The sequence below is a fragment of the Alosa sapidissima genome, chromosome 9, assembly GCF_018492685.1.
Source record: "Alosa sapidissima isolate fAloSap1 chromosome 9, fAloSap1.pri, whole genome shotgun sequence".
Taxonomy (NCBI): domain Eukaryota; kingdom Metazoa; phylum Chordata; class Actinopteri; order Clupeiformes; family Clupeidae; genus Alosa; species Alosa sapidissima.
In genome coordinates this window covers 35,794,191-35,820,064 of record NC_055965.1, presented here as the reverse complement: position 1 = coordinate 35,820,064, position 25,874 = coordinate 35,794,191, and the positions used below count along the sequence as shown (strand labels likewise).

Below are 25,874 nucleotides of genomic sequence, written 5' to 3'. Positions count from 1 at the left end.
CCATTCCAAAGTGTTCCATTCCATTCCAAAGTGTCACATCAGCTTTGGAGGACACATACACATCACAGTCAAAGTTGTTCCAAAGTTCTACCAAAAACAGGCAAACTTTTAAGTGTGGGCGAACGAGTAACTATGTGGTTGAGTGGGTGGGTTGGTCTTAGTGTGTGTGTGTGTGTGTGTGTGTGAGAAAGAAAGAGAGAGAGAGAGAGAGATAAATAGATTGCACAGGAGGCCAGGCACACGCTCCAGTAAAACAGGTCTACTGATGCCCATGACATTTCACTCTCTGTGTTTGGCGACACACAGACAAAATGACAAAACATGATAAAAAACACCTACCCAATCATGCCAGCATGCACACACACTGACACACACAGGCACAGAGAGTTGTGTCAGCCAGGCATGATTGACAATGGACACACACACACACACCCTCATCACATCACAGGTGTATGAAGGAGGGGCAACTTACAGAATGTACCTGAAATGTAGAGGTTTTGTTTAGCGACAGACAGTCAGTCACACCTGGGTGACAGGAGCAGATAGAACCATAGAACCATATATGAGACTGAGAGAACACCACAGACAAGGAAGGAACCCTGTGAAGCACAGAGAGAACCTCAGAACCATATATGAGACTGACAGAACCTCAGGGCAGAACTGGATAGAATCGTGTGGCTGAACAGAATATTAACTCAGAAAGTGGGAACCGTAGGAGGGAACGTTCACAAAGACAAAAGGAACCGTAAGAGGCTGGATCATGTCTTTCAGTGGCTGGCTGTGGTTTGGTACGGTGGTCTGCACCCTGCTAAAGGGTGAGTTCCCCACTATGTGCATGTGTGTGTGTCTGTGTGTGCGTGTGTGTGTAAATTAATACATTATACGTTTGAGTGTATAACCGCGGCCACTAAAACTTTTCTTAGGAGGGCCAGATCACTCTGTCCAGCTCTTCAGGAAGGACAGATCACTCTGCTCTTTAGGACCTGATCACTCTGCTCTTTAGGACCAGATCACTTAGGAGGGGACAGATCACTCTACTCTTTAGGACCTGATCACTCTGCTCTTTAGGACCAGATCACTCTGCTCTTTAGGACCAGATCACTCAGGAGGGGACAGATCACTCTGCTCTTTAGGACCAGATCACTCAGGAGGGGACAGATCACTCTGCTCTTTAGGACCAGATCACTCTACTCTTTAGGACCAGATCACTCTGCTCTTTAGGAGGACCAGATCACTCTACTCTTTAGGAGGACCAGATCACTCTACTCTTTAGGAGGACCAGATCACTCTGCTCTTTAGGACCAGATCACTCTACTCTTTAGGACCTGATCACTCTGCTCTTTAGGACCAGATCACTCTGCTCTTTAGGACCAGATCACTCAGGAGGGGACAGATCCCTCTGCTCTTTAGGAGGACCAGATCACTCTGCTCTTTAGGACCAGATCACTCTGCTCTTTAGGACCAGATCACTCAGGAGGGGACAGATCCCTCTGCTCTTTAGGACCAGATCACTCAGGAGGGAACAGATCACTCTACTCTTTAGGACCAGATCACTCTGCTCTTTAGGACCAGATCACTCTGCTCTTTAGGACCAGATCACTCAGGAGGGGACAGATCACTCTGCTCTTTAGGACCTGATCACTCTGCTCTTTAGGAGGACCAGATCACTCTACTCTTTAGGACCAGATCACTCTGCTCTTTAGGAGGACCAGATCACTCTGCTCTTTAGGACCAGATCACTCTACTCTTTAGGACCTGATCACTCTGCTCTTTAGGACCAGATCACTCTGCTCTTTAGGACCAGATCCCTCTGCTCTTTAGGAGGACCAGATCACTCTACTCTTTAGGACCTGATCACTCTGCTCTTTAGGACCAGATCACTCTGCTCTTTAGGACCAGATCACTCAGGAGGGGACAGATCCCTCTGCTCTTTAGGAGGACCAGATCACTCTGCTCTTTAGGACCAGATCACTCAGGAGGGGACAGATCCCTCTGCTCTTTAGGACCAGATCACTCAGGAGGGAACAGATCACTCTACTCTTTAGGACCAGATCACTCTGCTCTTTAGGACCAGATCACTCTGCTCTTTAGGAGGACCAGATCACTCTACTCTTTAGGAGGAACAGTGGACTCTGGTGGGAAGAGAAGCATAAAATGTGCATCAGTATAGTTGTATCAGTATAGTTGTATGTGTTCCCAGCATCATTATAGTTGTATCAATATAGTTGTACAGTATGTGTTCCCAGCATCATTATAGTTGTATCAGTATAGTTGTACAGTATGTGTTCCCAGCATCATTATAGTTGTATCAGTATAGTTGTACAGTATGTGTTCCCAGCATCATTATAGTTGTATCAGTATAGTTGTACAGTATGTGTTCCCAGCATCATTATAGTTGTATCAGCATAGTTGTACAGTATGTGTTCCCAGCATCAGTATAGTTGTATCAGTATAGTTGTATGTGTTCCCAGCATCAGTATAGTTGTATCAGTATAGTTGTATGTGTTCCCAGCAAGGCTTTGAACTAGTTTATTTATGGGAGGATCAGGGGGAAAGTGGGAGTTTTGTGTAAAATGGTGTGAGGAGAAACATAAAATGCACCTCATTATGTGTTATGATTGTATGTGTTTGTCCCTGTTAGTCTTTGAGCCAGACCCCCCTAATTTTGGTCAATTGGTACCTTTCAATCATTTAAGGGGAATAAGTCTCATAGTGATTTTTCACAAGGTTTACATTGAAAAAACTAAGTTGGGCTAATCACAACCACTCAAGCAAGCAGTAAAGCTATTAACCAGATATGCACCAATTATGTGAAATATATGTATTTTGGCAAGTACATTGTAAACAACTATATCACAATTCCCTGATATTCCATGACTGCCCATGTCTGGAATAGACTTCATAAAAAATCAATGACATTCCAGGAATCCCATGTCTCGTGGAAGCAAAAGGATGCATTGTCCTCCTTACTGGCACCAGTAATGAGATGCATGACTACTGTGTGTGTGTGTGAGTGTGTGTGTTTGTGCGTGAGAGAAAATTTTTTTTTGTTACTGCTTCCTTGAGCCATTTCCGTGAGTCAGATCCAGGAATATTAATGAGATGTTTCTCATTATTCAGCCATTTATGTCAGTGTGTGTATGTGTGTGTGTGTATGTGTGAATTTTTATGAGTTCATTAAAGCCTGGCAGAACTGGATCTCCAAGTGTGGAAATTAATTCACTTAGGGGCAAATTCTCCCATTAGTGCGTAAATCACCGTAAGCCCTTTTTTTACACGCTTCAGTTACGCACTTTTAAGTTACGCGCATTCTTCCATTCTCGCTTTGGTCATACCCACAGAGGGCAAGTTCAAAATCAAGGTGACCTGGCCTCCTGAATGCCATTTAAATCCAGAAAGAACCCAAACCAGTCTTTGATTTTTTATAGTGACAGACCCAATAAAAGTGATATGCTTTACATCGGTTGTATAAACCACTCACCACTTTCTTTTAATTTTCTAATTATAAAAAGTTGTTTTTTGAAAACTTCAACATATTTAGTTATATTACTGTACATGTATTTGATTTGGGTGCAATTCTAGCAACATATAGAAAGTGAATTTAATGTCACTAGCTGTAACACTGAGTTAAGTACTGGCCAACTAGTGACTATCTGTCTATCTCCTCTGTCTCACTCTCTCTCTCTCTTCTGTCTCTCTCTCTCTCTGTTAACAGGATCCTGGGGGCAACTAAATGGTGAGTATCAAAAGGTTTACCTGATCACCCTCATTTCTTTATCAACCTGTCATAAGTATAAGTATATATACTCTTTTGATCCCGTGAGGGAAATTTGGTCTCTGCATTTATCCCAATCCGTGAATTAGTGAAACACACTCAGTACACAGTGAAGTGAAGCACACACTAATCCCGGCGCAGTGAGCTGCCTGCATCAACAGCGGCGCTCGGGGAGCAGTGAGGGGTTAGGTGCCTTGCTCAAGGGCACTTCAGCCGTGGCCTACCGGTCGGGGTTCGAACCGGCAACCCTCCGGTTACAAGTCCGAAGCGCTAACCAGTAGGCCACGGCTGCCCTAAGTCCCTTCATATGGAAGAATATTAGACTCAAATATTGTGTACATGTGTATCACGTTTTGAAGCTGTAGAAATTATGTAAATGTAAAAATGTAAATTATGTAAATTGTAAATGTAAAAATGATCTGTACAAGTAATTGTCGATATTCCAAAAATACACTTACACATCTTTTCTACAGGTACGGATCCATTTTACAGCTACAAATCATCCTACAGTTACTATCGAAGCCCGTTTACGCCACTTGAAAAAAAAAACCTGCCAGATACTAAGTCAAAATTATGAGATTTAAAGTCGTAATTATGAGATATTAAGTCAAAATTATGAGATTTAAAGTCATACTTATGAGATTTAAAGTCGTAATTATGAGATATTAAGTCAAAATTATGAGATTTAAAGTCATAATTATGAGATTTAAAGTCGTAATTATGTTGTGTTTTGAATTAAGTGAGCTGTCCTTCACAACAGTGGCACAAGCTTGAATGATGGAGAGACCAAGAGATCATCTCAAACAAAGTGGTTCAAAAGTAGTGGTTCCAATGATTGAGAAGGAGCTATGATGGCAATTTTAAAATCATATGGTGATTAATGCGATGGCGAGCCCAGAAAGACTGTCTTAAAAATGCAGTCGTCATCAAAATCTGTGGTGCTAAAAGCGGCCGTTTCCAACAGATTGATGGCAGAGTGGATATGATGTGACTGAAACACGTAATGAGGGAATGCTGATTACCGTCATACAGCTGAAGGCTTTGGAGATCGCTAAAGAGCTAAAAGGTAATAACTGTGACATCTCCTTCCCCAGTGTGTGGTAGACCTCCACTCAACACCAGGATAGTTGGGGGTCAGGATGCTCCTGCAGGAAATTGGCCCTGGCAGGCCAGTCTTCAGCAGTCAGGCAGACATTTCTGTGGAGGCTCCCTCATCAACAATGAATGGGTCTTAACGGCAGCTCATTGCTTTAGCAGGTAAGAGCTGTTAATGGTCCTGGTGTCAGGTCTAACAGCAGTCATTTGGTTACAGCTCTGACCTCTGTAGTCTATCGGTTGTCATGGTTTCAGACTGACCTCAGCAAACTTTTGGTTGTCATAGTTTCAGAATCCCCAGTGGCCTGACTGTTGTGTTGGGTCTTGAGAACCTGAAAGGCAGCAACGCCAACAGCGTAAGCCGCCGTTTAAGCCAGATCATCAGCCATCCCAGTTACGACAGAGACACCAATAACGACATCGCTCTGCTTCGTCTCAGTACCCCAGTCAACTTCACCGACTACGTCAGTCCTGTTTGTCTGGCTGCCAGTGGGAGTGAATTCAGCACCGGCACCAACAGCTGGGTCACTGGCTGGGGTTACGTCGGTGACGGAGGTAAACAAATGTGTGATAACATTGGACAGGACATGCATCTACATTACATCATTCAGAATTGGACCGTCATTTTTCGAATTATTGCGGTCAGTGGGATCATATTCCCTCTCCCAGGCTTGTGCAAAATTCCACATTTTAGAATTGGTCTCTATTCAATTCATGTTCCACCCACAGTAAATTGAATAGACCTCTGAAGTTTGCCTACACAAAAGAACCAAAGCTGCCATCTTTGCTGATATAAGGAGATTCGGGTGTTAACTGAAGCTAGCTAAGTGAAAAGAAAAAGTTAAATTCATGGCAAGTCAAAGAAATTTGACAGCCACACATAAAGAATGTGTTTCATTGTTATACATGTAATTCATTGTTATACCCATTATAAATGGAGTCTTGTTCCATCATGTTTCAGAAAATTACAATAAATCAAACTTAATTATCCGTTGAATAGAGCCTTTAATGTAATGTAATGTGTACACTTACTGTAGTTCAAACAAATAATGTATAGAACATGTAATGTAGTCATATCTGACATACTGTAAAGCATTGTTAAACACCGAATTTCAATTCTACTTCCTTTAATTCACATTCGTATTGTAATTCTAGATCCTGTTTTTGACCTCAATTCAAATTCCATTCATTCATTCAGTCATTCTTAATTAATTTCAAAATTTTGCACAACCCTGCCCTCTCCTCATCTTGAGTGTGTTGTGTCTATGTCACTCCCAGAATCCCTTCCATTTCCTGGGACTCTACAGGAAGTTGAGGTTCCTGTGCTGGGGAACAGGCAGTGTGGCTGTATCTATAGAATCTTAAATGCCGATATCACATACAACATGATCTGTGCTGGTCTACGAAGGAAAGGCCCCTGTAATGTGAGAGCATGTTTACAAGAATCACCATGTTTGTAATAATTTAGGCATTAAAGCAGGGGTGTAATAATTTAGGCATTAAAGCAGGGGTGTCGAAACTTTTTGACTCAAGGGCCACATTGGGTTTTGAAAATTGGGCGGCGTGCTGTGGAATGTTTTTTGTGCCAAAATTAAATAAATAAATGAAATATGAAATCAATAAATTAAATATGAAATAAATAATTAAAAGTTGAAATACATAAATGAAATATGACATAAACAAATAAAAGATTAAATAAATAGTTAAATAAATAAAAAAAATGTTAAATACATAAATAAATAAATGATTAAATGTAAAAAACATATATACATTGACATTGACATTTACATTCCATATGCACGGTCTTGCAATGTGCCATGAAATAAATAAATACCTCAGTCACCCATCAAGGCGGGACCTAGCCGCTGATTGGTTGCTGCCTGAAAAAAAAAAATCAAACTTTGTGAGCATGACTGGCTGATCAGAATAAAGTCATTGATAGAAGCTAAAAGCTAGTGCTACTGCTAACAGCCATAACCTAGGCATTTTCATTCAGAAAGATTGTGTTCTATGTTGCTAACTCTTGGCTGTGAGTTATCAGGACGTAAAAGCATAGCATCTAGTGCTGTCAAAAATCCTTGTCGGCTGCTGAGTTATACCCTCATATTGAGAACTAAAAAGTCTCTGGAAAGTTGTGGACACTGCTTGGGCAATGTAGCAAGCCTGTACTGACAGTCACATAATAAGAGTTCACGGCATGGGCATCTCAAGCTTTATTGTTTATGTATCATATAACAAATGAGGTGAATTCAGCTCAAGTGAAGTTAACTGGGACGTCTGGGCACCCTACTATAAATAGAAGCAATAGCAAAGTCGTTTGCCATAGATATAAGTTTGCTTTCTGTAGATGTCGATAACTAGCTAACGCTTGTGCTAACTGTCTAGATGTGCACATAGCATGTCTATCAACCCTCAGACACAGCAAACAGACCCATCAAATGACAGAACACTTTCACGCCTGATATCTTCCCAAAAGTATGAAATCCTTGTTGTTGTATGTTTCGTGAGTTATGATACAAGTCTGAGCTATGTCCTTAGTCCAGTGTGGTTCACAGGTAGCAAGCCAGTACAGTCTGACTCAGAGCTGGATCACTTCCTGTTATTTCAGGCAGCAATCAGTGGTTAGGTCCCGCCTTGATGGGTGACTGACGTATTTATTTATTTCATGGCACATTGCATAACCGTGCATATGGAATGTAAATGTAAATGTCAATGTATATATGTTTTTTACATTTAATCATTTATTTATTTATTTCACATTTTATTTATTTATTTAACTTTTTATTTATTTATTTAATCTTTCATTTATTTATTTCAACTTTTAATTATTTATTTCATATTTCATTTATTGATTTCATATTTAATTTATTTATTTATTTTTGTCACAAAAAACATTCCATAGCGGGCCACACAACAAAAAATAATGTATATATATATATATATATATATATATATATATATATATATATATATATAAAATATATATAACATTTTATATCATTTAAATCAGGGGTCCCCAACCTTTCATGTACCACGGACCGGTTTGATTCCCATTTCTTTTTCAGGGACCGATGTGGGGGGGGGGGGGGGGGGGTTCGGGGATTCCATGTTCCACGTTCCGTGTTGTGCATGCATTACTTGAAAAGAACTAGCTCCAGTTATGTATGAACAGTGAAGGTAACGAACTCGAAAAACGTGAACTTGAAGAAGTGAAAATTGAACAATATGAACTATGAAAATTGACAACTTGAAGCTACATCTATCATGTGTGAACATGCTTAACAAAATATGGTAACAAAATATGGGAACTAAACGTGCATTACGAATATAATCAGTGGGAGCCCTGTGCTTGTTTCCCTGCAACAAGAAGGTTCCATCTGGGGGTGATGGAAGACAGTGACACCCTCAGTGTGTTTGAAATGTCCAGTCGATTGCGCAATTTGGTCTTAGTTGCAGTCATTGCCGAAAAAACCGGCCTCGCATAGATACGTGGTGGGAAATGGTAGCAACGTTTTCAGCGCTTTTACGGCTATCTCGGGATATTCTGCTTTGGTTTTCATTCAAAAACCCACCAGAGAGGTTTCCTCATAGCCTACACACTCTTAAGACCACCGTCATTTGCAATTTCGATCAACTGCTCTTCCTCCTGCGCTGACAAGTTAGGACTATTCGGGATATTGACAAATGGGTTGCGGACCCACTCATTGGTTTGCCGTGGATCTTTGGAGGATGGGAAGTAACGCTCAAACTCATTTGAAAGCGCAACAAGGTGATCACGCACCAGCTGCGAGAGAAAGGGCCCTGCCTCAGTCTCTCCCAAAACCCCCACTACTGTTTGGAACATATCAAATACACCCCGATCCACTCGTCGTACCCACAAATCAAGCTTGGCTTTAAATGCAGCGACTTTATCTGCCAGTTTAAAGACAGTCGTCATTCTCCCCTGCAGTGACAGGTTGAGGTCATTAAGCAACCCGAATATGTCACACAGGTAAGCGAGTTTTGAAACCCAGCCCTCATCAGTAAAATATGCAGCTAACGGTGACTTTTTTTCTGTAAGAAATCTCTGCAGCGGCTCTCGCAACTCAAACACTCTGGCCAGTGACCTGCAACCAACCAACTTGGATAGCGTACCACGGTGCCCATTCACCCTCTCTAACAACTGTGCCTCAATATCCTCTGACATATCATCAATTCGCCTATGGACAGTGCTTGCAGAAAGCGGTACCTGAGCTATTTTTTTAGCTGCAGCCTCCCCAAGGAGTTCATTGCACATGCCTTTACCAGCAGGCAGAATTAACTCTTCCCCAATAGTAAAGGGCTTCTTAGATTTAGCAATCCGACTAGCCACTATGAGGCTTTTAGCGCAGCCACGTTCACCGATGTGGTTGCTTTACGCACTAGTTTTTTGTCCTTCTTGCTCGCGTTTCTTACGCTCAAAGAACTCAAGGGGTTTGTCTTTAAGTGTAGGATGCTTGGACTCTAGATGTCGAATTAGCTTTGATGGTTTCATTGCTTCGTTTGACAACTTATCGTCAAATACCACACATAAAGGACTTGGTGCATGCGAGTTACCGGTCTCTGCGAAACCATATTTTAAATATGACTCGTCATATTTCGTATTGAATGACCCCTTATTTTCTTTGAGGTATCTGGCTCACCATCGTCAGTGGGTATTATTGTGAATGTGACATTATTGCGAATTAAAGTAAGTTTATTTAGTTTGCATGCATTTTTTTTTTAAACTCTTGTTGTAGGCTACGGCCCGGTTAGGAATGTCCCGCGGCCCGGTGGTTGGGGACCGCTGATTTAAATGACAAAGTAATTTTGTTGTAGAAAATTAATTTCTTAAGAAATACTGTTAATTTGATGTTGTTTAATTCATTTATAAATGGTGCACTGTCACTTTAAGACTATTTTGCTAGCTCCAGTCATATATAGCCTATGGCTAGTGCAGTGCCTATGGCTCATGCCCTCTCACAGTTTATAAGTGGTCAGTAGTGGGAACTACTGTTGACATCGCGATTTCCTTTTAAAAGTTTCTTATTTAAAAAGTAGATCTCAATGATCAACAATGACAAGCCAGCTGGAACATGCCGCGCTCTCTCCCTCTCGTGCATGCACGCTCAAATGCGTTCCCAATTAAATGGAGTAGCATAACGTAGTTAGATCTGCTGCAAAGGAGATACTATGTATCTCGACGTAACAAGCTGTTTTGACATAGACATTGTAATCGCTCTACAAGAAGAGTGTAAAGCAGTTTGCAATAGCCTAAAGTTAGCCTACTCACAACGTCGTCTGTCGCTGGAAAAAAATAGCAAGCGGCCTATGATAACCTAATTAAATGCTCGACAGGCCGGATTAAAGTGCGTGGCGGGCCGGATCTATGTAAGGGATAATGTATAGAACGCCGGTCATTGTCGGGAGATAGGTCCCGACAGGGCGAACGGGACCCCGTCACGCAGCGGAGGGGTCTTGTTCCGCCCTGAAGGGACCTATCTCCCGACAATGACCGGCGTTCTATACATTATCCCGCTTATTACACGGCTACTTACCAAAACGACACAATAAACTCCCCACGAGATGACTCTTTAGCCTACATAGCCTAGGCTATAGCCTATTTGTTACCGTTTCATCATGGCTTTTGCTGAGAAACAAATAGTTCGCAACACACGCTGAACTTGAATCAAACATTCTTTAGAACACAGCTGATCAACCGTTTGCTTTCACTTTTGAATGAAGTTCCAATCCTTGCGTAGTGATATGAAAGAATTGACTTTGAAGCACAAAGCCCATTTTCCTTGACAGCCGTCTGTTATACTTAGCAACGGTCTGTTATTCAGAATTAGCAGACCGCCGAACGTTGGGAAGGCCCATTCAAGTGAATGGAGCATTCTGCAGCACTATGAAGAGCCGTGTAATAAAATAAACTAATAAATGCTAGGCGGGCCAGATTAAAGTGCCTGGCGGGCTGCAGGCCGTAGTTTGGACACCCCTGCATTAAAGGAACAGTAAGGGGGATTTAGGGGTTTTCTTTGCATAAATGAATACAATGCAATACAATATTCCTAATCATGTGACACCAGCAATTAATCAATATTCTAGGGAGACTCTGGCGGACCGATGGTGAGCAAACAGGTCTCTGTGTGGATCCAGTCCGGTGTTGTTAGCTTTGGATTCCAATCATGTGATGAACCTGCAGTCTTCACCAGGGTGTCCCGTTACGAGAGCTGGATCAACTCCCAGATCAGCACTAATCAACCAGGCTTTGTCCAGTTCACCTCCAGTGGGGCAGATGCTGACAACAGCTTCTGTTTTACCACAACTACCACGGCAACCACTACAACTCAACCCACTCGGCCAGCCCCGACTGTTGTGCTGCAGGTTGTCCTCACCATCGTTTACACTGAGGCGCTAAGCAACCCACAGAGCCAAGAATTCCAACAGCAGGCTGCTCAGGTCGTTGCTGTGGTGAGTTGCTAGCGGATTGGTCCACATCTTCTGTAGAAAGTAACTGATTGGAGCAGATCTTCTATAGAATGTAGCTGATTTGTCCAGATATTTTGTAGAATGTAGTTGATTGGTTCAGATCAGAGCCATATAAAGGTAGAGTTGCGACAATGGGTGTTCAAAATTCGTTAAGGTCACGTGGTTCATGTAAACTTCAAAAAGTTCCCGGAAGTGATTGACAATGGATTAGAATGCATTAAATAGGCTACTGTTCAATGAGAGACAGAGCCACGATTTTGAATAATTGACAGCCAATAATTGCATTGATACAATATTTATAACATAGTGTAATTATTGTGTAAACTGTGTAGTTATCCTACCATTACAACAATATTAAATTAAATTCCAGACCTTATATCGTAGCCTGCTAAATAACAGAAGGTGACCTTTTTTTCTCCCTTTTACGTATGTGTCACTAAATATTAATTTTTATACAAAAGCAAGACGGGAGATTCTTTAGAAAACACAATAGCACCCACCCCATAAGTGTAGGCCTATTTTTATATAAAAAAAAATTACTTCGTACAGTGACTCGAAGAGCTGTAAACAGTGTTTTTGAGACTGCGTGTAGCCTACAAAAGTGCATGGAGCTCCAGTGAAATTTTTATTTTGCAACGAGAAACTGTTACACAGCTAGTCTAAGTCTAACATTAACTTGTTTGAGTTTTATCCCCAGCGTTTTCTCTAGTAGTTCTTCACTGATCTGAGCTAATTAGCGAATTACCTTAAGTAGCCTAGCGTCTCGGGAGAGTAAAAAAAAAAGTTTAAAAGTTTTCTAACATCTGTCCAGTGTAGCCTGATGGGCATGTTAAGTTAACCGTAGTATTACCTACACAGTAACCCCATGTGATCATAATAAAATATAAAACGTGCCATAGTCCTTCGATAAATAACCAGGCTATGAACTTGAACATGAACAGCATTTTGTCATCGTTTGCCATTCACCATGCTGTGAATACAGCATTATGCTAGGCTGAAGAGCTTGAGATTCAGACAGATGAACCTGGGAAAGTTTGTGCATCATATCAGCGCAAGCTTGGTTTGAAACTTTCTGGGGATTTTACACTTCACTGGGCTAGTGTGCCCTGCTGTGTTAATATGACTGTGCTGATGCTAACAGCTGCAGCTCCCTCAAGGTTTTCATGCATTAGGCTAGCTTTTGCCTATGCAAAATAAAACAAGTCCTGCTCCTAACTGAAGAAACGTTTACGTTATGTTAACAACAAACTCAGCTTCACTGCTGCAAACAAATTTGTTTGACAAGGAACTGGTGAGTCGATAGCATAGTGTGGAATAATATTCAATGCAAACAAACGTTTTTAGATTAATTGGTTAAAGAAGCACTATGCAGGTCTGGTTATTCCTTTGCTGTTTCTGGGTTTTTGCTGGATTTGGGCTCGCATTTTTCACGACACAGCTCCCCCTGCAGCTTCGGTAGCAAGTGACTGCTACGCTAACCCCCCACTAGCTAGCTAGATAGATAAATAGATAGATTGATACTTTATTGATCCCCAAGGGGAAATTAATTCAAGAGCGAGCTAGCCAACAAGAAACCAAGATAAACACATACAGCGCTCACAATAAAATGGTCAAGCAAACACATTGTTCAAGAGACTATCAAACCACATTACAAAAACAAAGTTCATCCAAGGGTCGGCTACTTACAATTTCAACAGCAACAAAGCCAAGTCGGTGTCCGTTTTGCAGTCTTCTTCGAAACTACAATCTGACTACATTTTCGAGGTGCGATTGGATAGTTCCGCTCACATCTGGATTTCCGAAAGTTGCATATTCGATTTTTCCGTGGAGAAGTGATGGGGGAGACGAAGCACCCACCAAACGACCCAGAAAGTTTTGTAGAACCATCAGAACGACTCTCAACCTGCATAATTAAGGTCATTTTTGCTAAAATTGTTGCATAGTGCTTCTTTAAGATCCTGAAAGAAATTATTTCACAGAATGCGTGACATGATACAAGTACTGTAAGTTGCTAGCCTCGTGAGACCATCCTGATCTCGAGAGCTTCAGATTTTCACTCGCAGATCAGTCTGGCGTCTCTCCGCTAGAGAAAATTTGGAGCAGTTCACCAAACAAATGTCCAATCAGCGTTGGTTTTGAGGTAAGTTTAGGTGTGACGCAACGAGAAGCTACTCTTCAATCTAAACAACATGGCGACTTCCGCGGATGAGATGAGCATAGCTATCGCTGAAATTTTATCCGAATATTCGAGTATTCCTGGGGAAGCTAGGAAGCTAGGAGTCTGAAATGTAGCTGGGAGGAATGAAGGACACAGACATCCTCCGCACGGCCAATTCCAGTTAGTGTTTGGTATCTGAATCTTAGTTACCTAACAAGAAGGAATCTGCTTTCTTCAGAAGTGTAGCCTACCATGAAAATTTGATGGGAATTGTCATTGATGAGGTTAACATGTCACATACAAATGGTAAGTTTAAAAACGTTAACGTTAGCTACTTACCGAACTTGTATGTCAAAAGATGGCATTAGAAGAACGCTTCGTTGATCTGATCTGGTTGATTTGGCCCGTCTATCACCAACATAGGTGGTGATAGACAAATGGTTTATCCAATCAGCTAACCAATATTTTCGCCCCTTCCCAAACGTTCTCCAACGGAAAGTTCCCAGATGGATATGTGGGGCAAATACAAAGCAATCCATCTGGCGGAGTCAGGTTAGCAAGTTGCTGCTAACAGAACTTAACACTTTCCCTGTGACTTTGTAGTGTGACGCCGTCTACCGGACCCAGTATGGAACACTGTTTGTGAGGACCATTGTGGTGGCCTTCTGGTATGCACTCTGGTTTATGTGTGTGAGTGTGAGTGTGTTTGTGAGCTTGTGTGTGTGTGTGTGTGTGTGTGAGTGTGTGTTTGTGAGTGTGAGTGAGAGCGTGTGCTTGTGTGTGAGTGTGTTTGTGTGTGTGAGTGAGAGCATGTGCTTGTGTGTGAATGTGTTTGTGTGTGTGAGTGTGTCTGGTGAGGTCTGATCCTGGATAGTGTGAAGTAATGTAACTGTGATGAAGCGCATTGTGTGATTGTGTGTGTCATGTGTCATGTGTGTGTGTGCGTTGCAGGCAGAGTTCTCGTAACCGCATGGAGATGGGCATTGAGCTGGTCTTCAACGAGTACTCTATTGAGTCGGTACCAGATAGAATGGACATTGTGAATACCCTGAAGGAGGCTGTGAGTGACCCCGCCTCCAATTACACACTGCCTGTCGACGTGGACTCCATTAGGGTCATCAGTGAGTACTCACACACACACACACACACACACACACACACACATGCATACATACTTCCCCAGCCCTTCCTGTAATGTAAGTAACCAACCGCATAATGTAAGTAACCAACCACATTATTGTATTGTATTGTATTGTGATTGACGTAATTTTCCGAAATTGCTGCTCAAGATAAATGCCTGAAGTCGTCACCAAGATGGCTGCAGAGTGGTGAGACTTGACTGTAAACCAGAGTTTCCGCTAGAAAAAAGTGGCTGGTAGAGGTTTCATTTTCCGGACATTTTGATGATATGCCGGTCAAATATCCTATTATCGCTTCTTAATTAGTCAAGTTGAGGAAAACTGAAGACAGGCTATGTAGCTTAAAGAATGACATAATCAGGCCGTATAGAATGCAACATGTTCATTAGCCTAACTTAAACATGCCTAACAAGATCTAGCCAGTATCTATGTTTTCATGGACAGCAAGAATCTGCTTCGTTCGTTGTTTTAAATAGGCTACGTTGTTTGTTGCTGCTACCCACGTTATGTCCAGTGGTTCAACTGTTTAACTTGTACAGATGCGCACACACAAGAATGAGCACTCTCACCCCTAAGGCTATGCCTCTTTATTTGATAACAATAAACTAAGAAATATTTCCTATTCTGGGAAATGTTTATTTTCTTTTTCATTCAGTCCGCGGTTCAATGATACCATTTGATTGTGCCGGAAATTATCTGTGGACCAGCAGTCTCCTCGTTGAGGAGGCGCTAACCCTGTAGATCATAGACAGAGAAAGCATACTGTATGCTTTGGGTACAGAACACAGTTGCATGTCCCGGTGTCTCTGTGTGGTCGCACCCCCCGCAACTCCAACTTCCAATGTCACTGATTCCGACAGATACGCCCAACACTTCTGCTTTTTATCTGGTGGTGGTGGAGCTGACCGGACATCTGAGGCTTCAGACGTTACAAATGTATCATCATCCATCACGTCTGGCCTCTGAAAAAAACTTTTAAGGCTAGTCTGCCTGGGCCTAGCTGGCCATGTTTGAACCGTCTCACTCATTTGTTCGTTGCTTAACATGGACGTTTTAAGCGTGCGCTTCCTATTTGAAATGCAGCATCGCTATGCGTGTTGTTTAATAACTTTCAAACGGTAGAGCCTGTTAATTTAAAAACATAGCCAGAGGACGTATTCTTGTTTTAATATAGGCTTACATTTTAGGCTTATTCTCAAATTCAGATTGCGTTAGGGGGACGGGATTATTAGCCAATTTCAATCGGACAATTTGACCGGAGAGATTTAATTTTGTCGGACATTTGATTTTTTTTCCAGCCAATGTCCGGTAATTACCGGACAACGGAAACCCTGCTGTAAACCCTAATGTCTGTTCCCGTACCTACAGGTGCTCCAAGGACCGCATCCAATTTCCAGTTTGCCACCAGTGAGACATTCAACACGGCCTTGTCTAACTCCAGCTCCAACGCGTTTAAGGACCGAGCTTCACTCATCAAACGACAGGTCAGCAACACACACACACACACACAACACACACACACACACACATACTGTTTACCATGTTGTTAGTCGCTTTGGTTAAAAAAGCGTCAGCCAAATGTAATGTAATGTAATGTAATGTAACATACACACACACACACACATCATTCATTCAATGAGGACTCCTTACACACACACACATGTGTACACAAACCATGCATGTCACAAATAACATGATCATTTGATTTGATAACTTATTACTAAATACGGAGTATTAAATGACCGAATATTAAATGCCCAAATATTAAATGACTGAATATTAAATGACTGATTATTAAATGTGTGTGCTTCTCCTCTTCAGCTGGAGCCCTTCTTCATTGAAGACTTCACCCCACTCTTCATCAGCCTCAATGTCAAATCCTTCAGGTGGCTATCAAACTCACTTTATTATTATAAGACTATTATAAGACTCAATGCCAAATCCTTCAGGTGGCTATCAAACTCATTTTATTTTTATAAGACTATTATAAGACTCAATGCCAAATCCTTCAGGTGGCTATCAAACTCATGTTATTATTATAAGACTATTATAAGACTCAATGCCAAATCCTTCAGGTGGCTATCAAACTCATTTTATTTGTGTATAATATTGTTATAGAACAATAATACCAAAATGATCAACAATCAATATAGTATAGTATATACAAATATCAACAATTAGTTTTGATATGAACAAAACAAACCATCATTTTAATATGTCCTGTCTGTCTAACTTGACAGGCTTGTTAACTAATTTATATGTTATCCCTGTAGCTGATGTCCTGTATTGTTAAAGGGACACCAGGCAACAGTTTTGTGTTAATTAATCATCTTCGTAAGTCAGTATATGGTTAAATGACTCATTACAGGGTGATTGAAGACCCACCCCTACTGCCTGTAGAAAGAATATTTTGCTTGCAAGTTCAGTGTATCGTACCCGCCGACAGGGGCGTAGCACCAAATTCTTGGCCCTATGCACAAGTGGTGGCCATGCCCCCCCCCCCAACCAACCAACTAACCAACCACCGGCTGTAAGCATGAAGCATGAGGTTCACAACTACTATCTAATCACACATTGAATTAATCTAACAACTCTTATATGTACTGTATAACAGAAAACAATCTTATTACCCAAGACTTCACTGAATTTCTGTTTTATTTGAAGAATGTTTAAAAGCTAGAACATGAAATGAATGAAAAACTGAACAGTTGCTCAGAAGCTGAGAGAACAGCTATCTATAGCTAACTGAGTGTGATGCGTTTCACAAGTTAGCTTTGCTACTAATTTGACAGCCTTTCCTCATGAACCTATATAACATTGAGCCTACTAAGTTAAGCTATTAGCTCATAATAATTTTTGAATTAGTAGGCTATTGAAATGTTGTGGTAGGCTATAAATCAGGCATCATGTTATTTCTAATTTTGTGTTAATGCTGTTTTAGCACTGATAATCGCGGATTTGCGGTGGTATTGAAGTGTTTTGTAACCTTCAGGAGTTCATTTCATTTGTAGACTATTGCTTTCACATTGGGCTCACCTTTCTTGGGAAAGAAGGCTGTTAACACTTGTTTTCCCTCATTTCTTTTTTTCTCCCTTTCTTGCCTCTCTTTTCTTTTCTGGGAACCGGATTTAGCTTTCTTAGACTTAGACATCTTCACACCGTGAAAGTCTGCATTGCCGCTTCGGCAGAATGAACGTTACTTCAAAAATGCGCCTAGCTGGGGAAGGCGGACTGAACCATTTCGTGCAAGGGAGAGGGTGCCTGCCCTCAAACAATGTTGGCTTGGACACAATTTAATACATCAATCAACTGATGCATTTACCCGAAATATTTGCATCTATATTAGTTAACAATATTTATTAAGATCTTTAAATTAAGGAAATTATTTATTAAATAAAATTCAACTCCTTAGGGGCCCTCCCCCACTTGGGGCCCGGGTAATTTATTCCCACTTGTCCCCCCACTACGACGCCCTTGCCCGCCAACCTTCAGTCTCACAAAGTCTCAGACATTGCGAGAAGTAGGATCAGTTTACATCCTGCATCCACAGCACAGAGGCAGGCTAACGAAACGCTAGCGATTGTTGCAAACGTGTGTATAATGGCAGAGCCGGCGAAGAAGCAGTTCTTCTTGACATCTTGACAGAAGATGCAAAGAAAAGGAAAAGAGCTTCAGACCGAGCGAGGGCTCGCACACGTATCCACACGTACAGACGCTAGGGGGAGTTTCGTAGAGAAAAAGCATCAGGCTTGCCTGGTGTTGATGTCTTGTAGTGTTAACTAATAGATATGTGGTCCCTGTAGCTGATGTCCTGTAGTGTTAACTAATAGATATGTTATCCCTGTAGCTGATGTCCTGTAGTGTTAACTAATAGATATGTTATCCCTGTAGCTAATGTCCTGTTTGTGTAGACTGATCTCTGTGACATGACGATGACATGGTGTGATGTTTTGTTTGATTGGTCAGGCAAGGCTCAATCGTCCATGAGACAGATCTGACCTTCACAGCCAATGGGATCCTTCCCAGCAGTACGGCCATCTACAACACATTGCTCCGTGCAGCCCAGAGTGGAGAACTCAGTTTCACCATCACTGGTTAGGGCGCCCCCTACACACACACACACACACAAACAAACACACACACACACACACACACACACACACACACACACACACACACATACATAACTAACTCTCTTCTGTTCTTCATCATCAGCTCTGCTCCCAGGTGTAGTCAGCAGTGTGGCCAGCGTCTTCAGCTCCTGGAGCCTGGTGGTCATCTCTCTACTGGTGCAGCTGCAGTGGTTAGCTCAATGACCTGTCAATCATCAAAGTGTCCAATCTGCTATGACCCCCTGCGCCCTCCTCAGGCTATTAGATTTGCTCTTGCACTCTCAAATCTCTCTATCTCTCTCTTATATCTCTCTACCTTCTCTTGTATCTCTCTCTCTTGTCTTATACTTTTCTATCTCTCGTTAGATGTTTTCTTTTTCGGTAATGATCGGTAATGCTTTTATTCAATAAATTACTATTTGGGCTGAACCTTGTTGTCCGTGTCAGGAAGTTGCGGGATGTGTGTAGAGTAGGGATGTGACGAGATCTCGGGGGCCACGATTTCTCGTAAGATGTCGCGACACAAACATACCACGATATTCTCGTCAAAGACAAAAATCTGATGAGATCTCGTGTCACGAGATGGCAATATACGGCTCTGGTCCACAATATTTCTCATCTGTCTCCTGCGTTCTCGTAGATAAGTATCCAGCTGTAGACAGCATGACTGACGAGTTTTACTAAAATTTCCCCTTGGGGATCAATAAAGTATCTATCTATCTAGATTAGCATAGATGATTCCCGAGCCACTTTTACTTTTTCTTGTGGCCGCATTTTGGATACCTGCTGGAAACAATAATACCAAAGATCCTTGATTACTAGCAAGACAGAGCATCATAATTCGTTACTATGGGAGCAAAACGGGACAGTTCTGGTCTGCATAAGTAGGCCAGAGCCCTATACTAATGTCACCAAATAAACTTTCTCTCTTAACAAGCAGTAAGTGCAGCTAAACATTGTGTTTACTGTATTATTGTCTAATCATGTATGATACCAATTAATCATTCTTTAGGACATGGAATTAATAATTTAATTAGAACTGAGCTAGCTAGCTAGCTTAAAAAGCTATACAAGTGGATGGAAACCTCAGTTTCCTCAGTGGAAACCTCAGTTTCACCATCACCACACTCAACGGCACAGATTCGCATGGACACACACACACACAATTAAAGCAATGGTTTGGAGTAATTTCACCCTAGGGTCCTTTGCACCTAGCCTGACGAGCCAGACCCACATTAAAATGTAGGGTCTGGGCACTCACCGTTCGCAGTGCTCAGTCCGAGGGGCGGGATAATCGGTTGTCTTTCAAATTCCCTCTGCACGCAATAGGACAGCGCTAAGTCCCATGCGCTTTCCCACCAGCGGAGCTAGTTGGCTAGTTCAAACTTTTGCCAACTTAAAAAAAGCTTAACTCGTGTCACACTGTTGGCCAACAGCAACATCCATCTTCTTTGTTTTCAAGTAGCAGGGAATTCAAGCCAAACCGTTGCAACTCTGCCATCAATCATTATGTTAAGCCCGCCTAACGACTCTATACACGATTTGATTGGCCTGATAGAAGTTTAATTTTTCGAGCTCACAAGCCAACGGAGAGTTGCTCAGAAGCTTTTTTCTCTTGATCGAATATCGGTTAGCTTAGAGCAGGCGCTAACGGAACCAACAGTGTATCTCAAAAATGACCCCACTAATGTGGCACTTATACAGATGTGATGGATTGGGTGTATTTTTCAGTCTTATGTATAATGAATGACCTATGCAAAGGACTGAATTGATGCAACTGTAACACTTGGTGGGCTGATGTAGGCCATATAGGCCATTTGCTTTCAATTGTCTGATGCATTAATAGATAGGACAGACTGATTGGTGGACATGGGGCATTACCCAGTATTTTGTCCATATATATCTCCACCCACCCACTCATCTCCTTGATACCTGACGAAGACCTCTGGTCGAAACGTTGTTAATAAACCACTCTGGGAGCTTATAGAACAGTGTGCAGGTATCTTTTTATTTTTCAATTGCCTAAAAACACAGACATACAGGGTATTACCCTTACATTATCCATATACCACACCCTGCCTGCATGAAAACATTTACCGAAATGGGACCTGGACATCGCCGTGGGTTATGAATAAACCTACCTATCAGGTTTTGTGTTGGGACCTGGACATCACAGTGGGTTATGAATAAACCTACCTATCAGGTTTTGTGTTGTTTTTTCCACAGAAATGCCAACACCCAAGGCCACCTGGGTCATTCCGTGCCAAATCAGATAAGGTTGTTGCTGCACCGCACCGTCTCAGATTTTGTTCCAATCTTGTCTATATCAAGTGTGGGTTTCAAATCTTATGTCTTTATATTATTTTCAGCCCTTGAAATTACTTCAGTTTTACAGCCTGAAAATCACATTGTCTGGTAAGCAATGTTTGGGCATTAATATAATTAAAAGTATATTCATAAACAGCCCAAATGTTGTATGGTGAAAGACAAACATGCTCTCATTATGACTGAACCATTAAAAGTGTGTACAGCACTCATCGATTTTCTACAAGGCTCTAGGTTTGGGAAAAAAGTACAAAAAGAATGACATTAAGGGTCACATAAATTTGTTTTTGTACGCATTTGGTATCAATTTTTTTTCTTTACATACTTTATTAATGTTGTACCATTATTAGAACTCTCCACATATAATGGGCTTGAATGTTTTAAATATTAAGCTAAAACATTTTTTGTCACATACAGCAAACATCACCTCACCATCCACTAGCTGCCTATGCCCTGAATACACTGTAAAAAGATGCGGTCTCTGTAGACAGCCCAAGAACAACTTGATCCAGCCTGGACCATAAAATCATAAGAAACTGTTCCAGCAAATCACCAACGAGATGAGTTTCAATTGCACAGGAGGGAGAGAGAGGGACTAGCGAGCTAGCTCTCTGTTTTGTTTGAACGTCAACAGAAAGAGACTCTGCATCGCTTATAGCACCTTTAAAAAAGGGGAGGTTCTGTTTTACTGTCATTTTTATAGGTTTTTATATGGTATATGGGGTAGGCACTTCAAAATCAATGTGAAAGCAACTCAGTGTATGGGCATTTAGTGTACAAAGTGCCAATGTTGTATCATAGATACATAAATTAAATCCAAATCGTTGTTTTGCCTCAGGGCCAACAATGTAGCCAAATAAGTGTATTTACTGTATGTATGAATGTGCTACATGGTGCTGGGTTAGTGCTGCTTTTGTTTTATGATCGCTATGCCGATGATAACGCTTTTGTTTTATGATCGCTATGCCGATGATAACGCTTTTGTTTTATGATCGCTATGCCGATGATGACGCTTTTGCCATTTGCCTTGCTCCTACCCTGCACTGTCTCCTGTCGCTTCCTGTAGGTGGAGCCTGGTGAGCTTACTGCTTGCTGACTGGTTCTCCTTCATTACTGGGGCCAGCCAACTCGTATAAAGCCCGTCTGGTTTTCAAGATGGAGTCTCTCTCTTGCGCCTCGGTGTAGACAGACGCTGGCACTCCTGCACCTTCTGTTGTTACTTCCTTAATATTACTTAACAACTACTTCACCTTAACTTTGTTAATATTTCTATTTTAGTTTTACCTTGGTGGTTACTTTCTGCAAGTTTTTAGTTTAGGTTCAGTAGAGGGTAGTTATTTAGTTGACCCGGAAGTTGCCTGTTTTGCGAACCGTGTGTTGAACATCCCAGCAAGTACGCATGAGGTCTTCCTTTGTGTTTCCTTTTTTTGTCCTATAGGCTTTTCCGTTTGCTAATGGGTTTTGTTGCTATATGTTATAATCACTTTCGTCAACATAGTGAACAAAAGGAAAACGTTAAAATATGACCTGTTATCACTCTTTTATGTTGTGTGATCCAATTTGCCTGAAATTGTTGGTTGGATTTCGTAACAGAATGACACATGGTACTACACCAAATCAGAAAAAGTTGGGACGTTGTGTAAAATTGTGTAAAAAAAAACAAACACTCTCTTAACATATAAAGAATAAAAACAGAAAGGTCAGTAAGAAATATTAAAAATACTGTAATGGAAAGAATAATGTCCACCCCTTTGTTGTATAAAATTATCCTATGGGTTGTAGACATCATGATGAGAGAACGAGTTTGAAACTGTAAAGCATGTATTCATATAACCTTAATCATAATCAAGTAATACACTGAAGTTATTCCTAACTATAATACTTTTATAACATTTTAAATAACAAGTTTAACTAATACTATTAACATACTGAAGCTATTCTACCAGAATTCCCCCTACGTGCGCTCTGTATCCCTATGTCTCTTTTTGCTGCCCTGTGTCTCATTTTGTTGCACTGTGTCTCATGCTGCCTTAGCCTGGGCCTTTTGAAGAAACCAAAGTCGGCCTTGAAGCTGCAAGATAACGCGTACACAGGGCGAGCTCTACTCATAACAACCAGTAGGAGAGTGCAGGGGGGCGAATGATATTTAACCCATGCACAATGTATGACCTGTGATCATTCTATACCGTACACCCCTGAATTTTCCGTAAATTTAAGGTGAAAAGTTTGTTCGGGGTAGTGTTGTGTCAGCATTTTGGAGGGGTATAAGTAAGAGAGTTCTACCTTTGTTCGGGAGTGCGATCGTGCGATCCACTCAGGCTTTGCGCTATGTAGTCATTAAAGGAATTTTTGCACGGAACTCTGCCGGACCTTTGCGCCTTCTTTTTGGGACAAGTTTTTGACTTCAGCACTTATAATGGTGTATTTTTGTTACGTTGTAGGCAAGATGTTTGGACTTAATTTCTGGCCCGAGTCTGAATATCTGCCACGACACCTTGTCCCTGTCAAGGTTGCCATGGTCGTGGACACCTCAACTGGCACAGGAATGATACAATATGCAATATAAAAATATAGAAATAACAATTGAAGAGAGGAAATAGTGCAATATCAGTACAGTCTGATATTTAAGATATAAATATAGTGCAAGGCAATATATAAACCATAGCATGCAAACAGTTATCGCTACCATCGACCACTAGCTTTGAACTAAGTCTGTTTGAGCTGGGTCTTTCTCACACGGTGTTGTGTGTGGTGGTTTATCGGCCTCCCAAATATAACAGAGACTTTATTTCTGACTTTTCTATGTTCTTAGCGGATATTATGCCTAAATATGACCGAGTCCTTATTGTGGGAGATTGTAATATTCATGTGTGTTGCCCTGAGAACCCATAGGCACGAGAATTTTTAAACATTATCGACTCGTTTAATCTTGTACAGTGTGTAATTGGGCCTACACATGAACGTGGTCACACACTTGATCTTGTGTTATCTTACGGTCTGCCTGTTGACAATCTGGAGATCTGTGATACATTTTTCTCTGACCATATGCCTGTACTGTTTGAAGCTACTGTTTGCTGTCAAGCAGCCAAACCTCGCGCTGCTGCTACTCGTAGATGTCGGGTTATTAACCCTTCCACTGCTGCTCGCTTCACCACTGCCTTCAGTCAAAACTGTGTATTGCCTGCATCTGGGTATGATACTGAGGCTCTGAACTCATGGGTTCTCGACACCTGTCAAACTGCCATAGACATTGCGGCTCCATTAAAGACTAGACGGCATAAAACTAAGTCAGAGGCGGAGCCCTGGCTAAATGAAACAACCCGTGCTGCCAGACAGAATTGCCGAAGAGTTGAGAGAAAATGGAAAAAGGACAAATTACAAGTGTCATTTCAACAGGGATTGCTGGCGTCATTACCAATCCGTTGTGAAAGAGGCTAAAAGAAAATATTTCTCTGATATTGTCCTGTCAAACTCTCACAAACCTCATGTTTTGTTTAAAGTTATTAACTCTGTTTTAAATGCACCACAGACTGCTGTGTGTGTGTGTGTGTGTGTCTTGTGCACTGCTGTGTGTGTGTGTGTGAGTTATTAACTCTGTTTTAAATGCACCACAGACTGTTGGAATTGAGGCACTGCTGTGTGTGTGTGTGTGTGTGTGTGTGTCTTGTGCACTGCTGTGTGTGTGTGTGTGTGTGTGTGTCTTGTGCACTGCTGTGTGTGTGTGTGTGTGTGTGTGTGTCTTGTGCACTGCTGTGTGTGTGTGTGTGTCTTGTGCACTGCTGTGTGTGTGTGTGTCTTGTGCACTGCTGTGTGTGTGTGTGTGTGAGTTATTAACTCTGTTTTAAATGCACCATAGACTGTTGGAATTGAGGCACTGCTGTGTGTGTGTGTGTGTGTCTTGTGCACTGCTGTGTGTGTGTGTGTGTGTGTCTTGTGCACTGCTGTGTGTGTGTGTGTGTGTGTGTGTGTGTGTCTTGTGCACTGCTGTGTGTGTGTGTGTGTGTCTTGTGCACTGCTGTGTGTGTGTGTGTGTGTGTGTCTTGTGCACTGCTGTGTGTGTGTGTGTGTTGTGCACTGCTGTGTGTGTGTGTGTGTCTTGTGCACTGCTGTGTGTGTGTGTGAGTTATTAACTCTGTTTTAAATGCACCACAGACTGTTGGAATTGAGGAATTGTGTGTGTGTGTGTGTGTGTGTGTGTGTCTTGTGCACTGCTGTGTGTGTGTGTGTGTGTGTGTGTGTGTCTTGTGCACTGCTGTGTGTGTGTGTGTGTGAGTTATTAACTCTGTTTTAAATGCACCACAGACTGTTGGAATTGAGGAATTGTGTGTGTGTGTGTGTCTTGTGCACTGCTGTGTGTGTGTGTGTGTGTGAGTTATCAACTCTGTTTTAAATGCACCACAGACTGTTGGAATTGAGGAATTGTGTGTGTGTGTGTGTGTGTGTGTGTCTTGTGCACTGCTGTGTGTGTGTGTGTGAGTTATTAACTCTGTTTTAAATGCACCACAGACTGTTGGAATTGAGGAATTGTGTGTGTGTGTGTGTGTGTGTGTGTGTGTCTTGTGCACTGCTGTGTGTGTGTGTGTGTGTGTGTGTCTTGTGCACTGCTGTGTGTGTGTGTGTGTGTGTGTGTCTTGTGCACTGCTGTGTGTGTGTGTGTGTGTGTGTGTGTCTTGTGCACTGCTGTGTGTGTGTGTGTCTTGTGCACTGCTGTGTGTGTGTGTGTGTGTGTATGTGTGTCTTGTGCACTGCTGTGTGTGTGTGTGTGTGTGTCTTGTGCACTG

General features: G+C 41.7%; 1 protein-coding gene across 2 annotated transcripts; it reads left to right on the top strand.

Moving 5' to 3' along the window:
• The first annotated feature begins 452 nt into the window (after positions 1-452).
• LOC121718894 (prostasin-like) lies at positions 453-19,197 on the top strand. Of its 2 annotated transcripts, none has more exons than XM_042104309.1 (12): positions 453-815; positions 3,716-3,736; positions 4,870-5,032; positions 5,163-5,425; positions 6,149-6,294; positions 10,976-11,341; positions 14,121-14,185; positions 14,469-14,638; positions 16,025-16,140; positions 16,478-16,542; positions 18,623-18,750; positions 18,872-19,197. In XM_042104309.1, the coding sequence occupies exons 1-12, from the start codon at positions 761-763 to the stop codon at positions 18,970-18,972; spliced, it is 1,659 nt and encodes a 552-aa protein (XP_041960243.1). In that variant the 5' UTR covers positions 453-760; the 3' UTR covers positions 18,973-19,197. The 2 variants fall into 2 exon arrangements, with proteins under 2 accessions (XP_041960243.1, XP_041960242.1); XM_042104308.1 differs by having other exon boundaries at positions 454-815; positions 5,157-5,425.
• Positions 19,198-25,874: the final 6,677 nt, after the last annotated feature.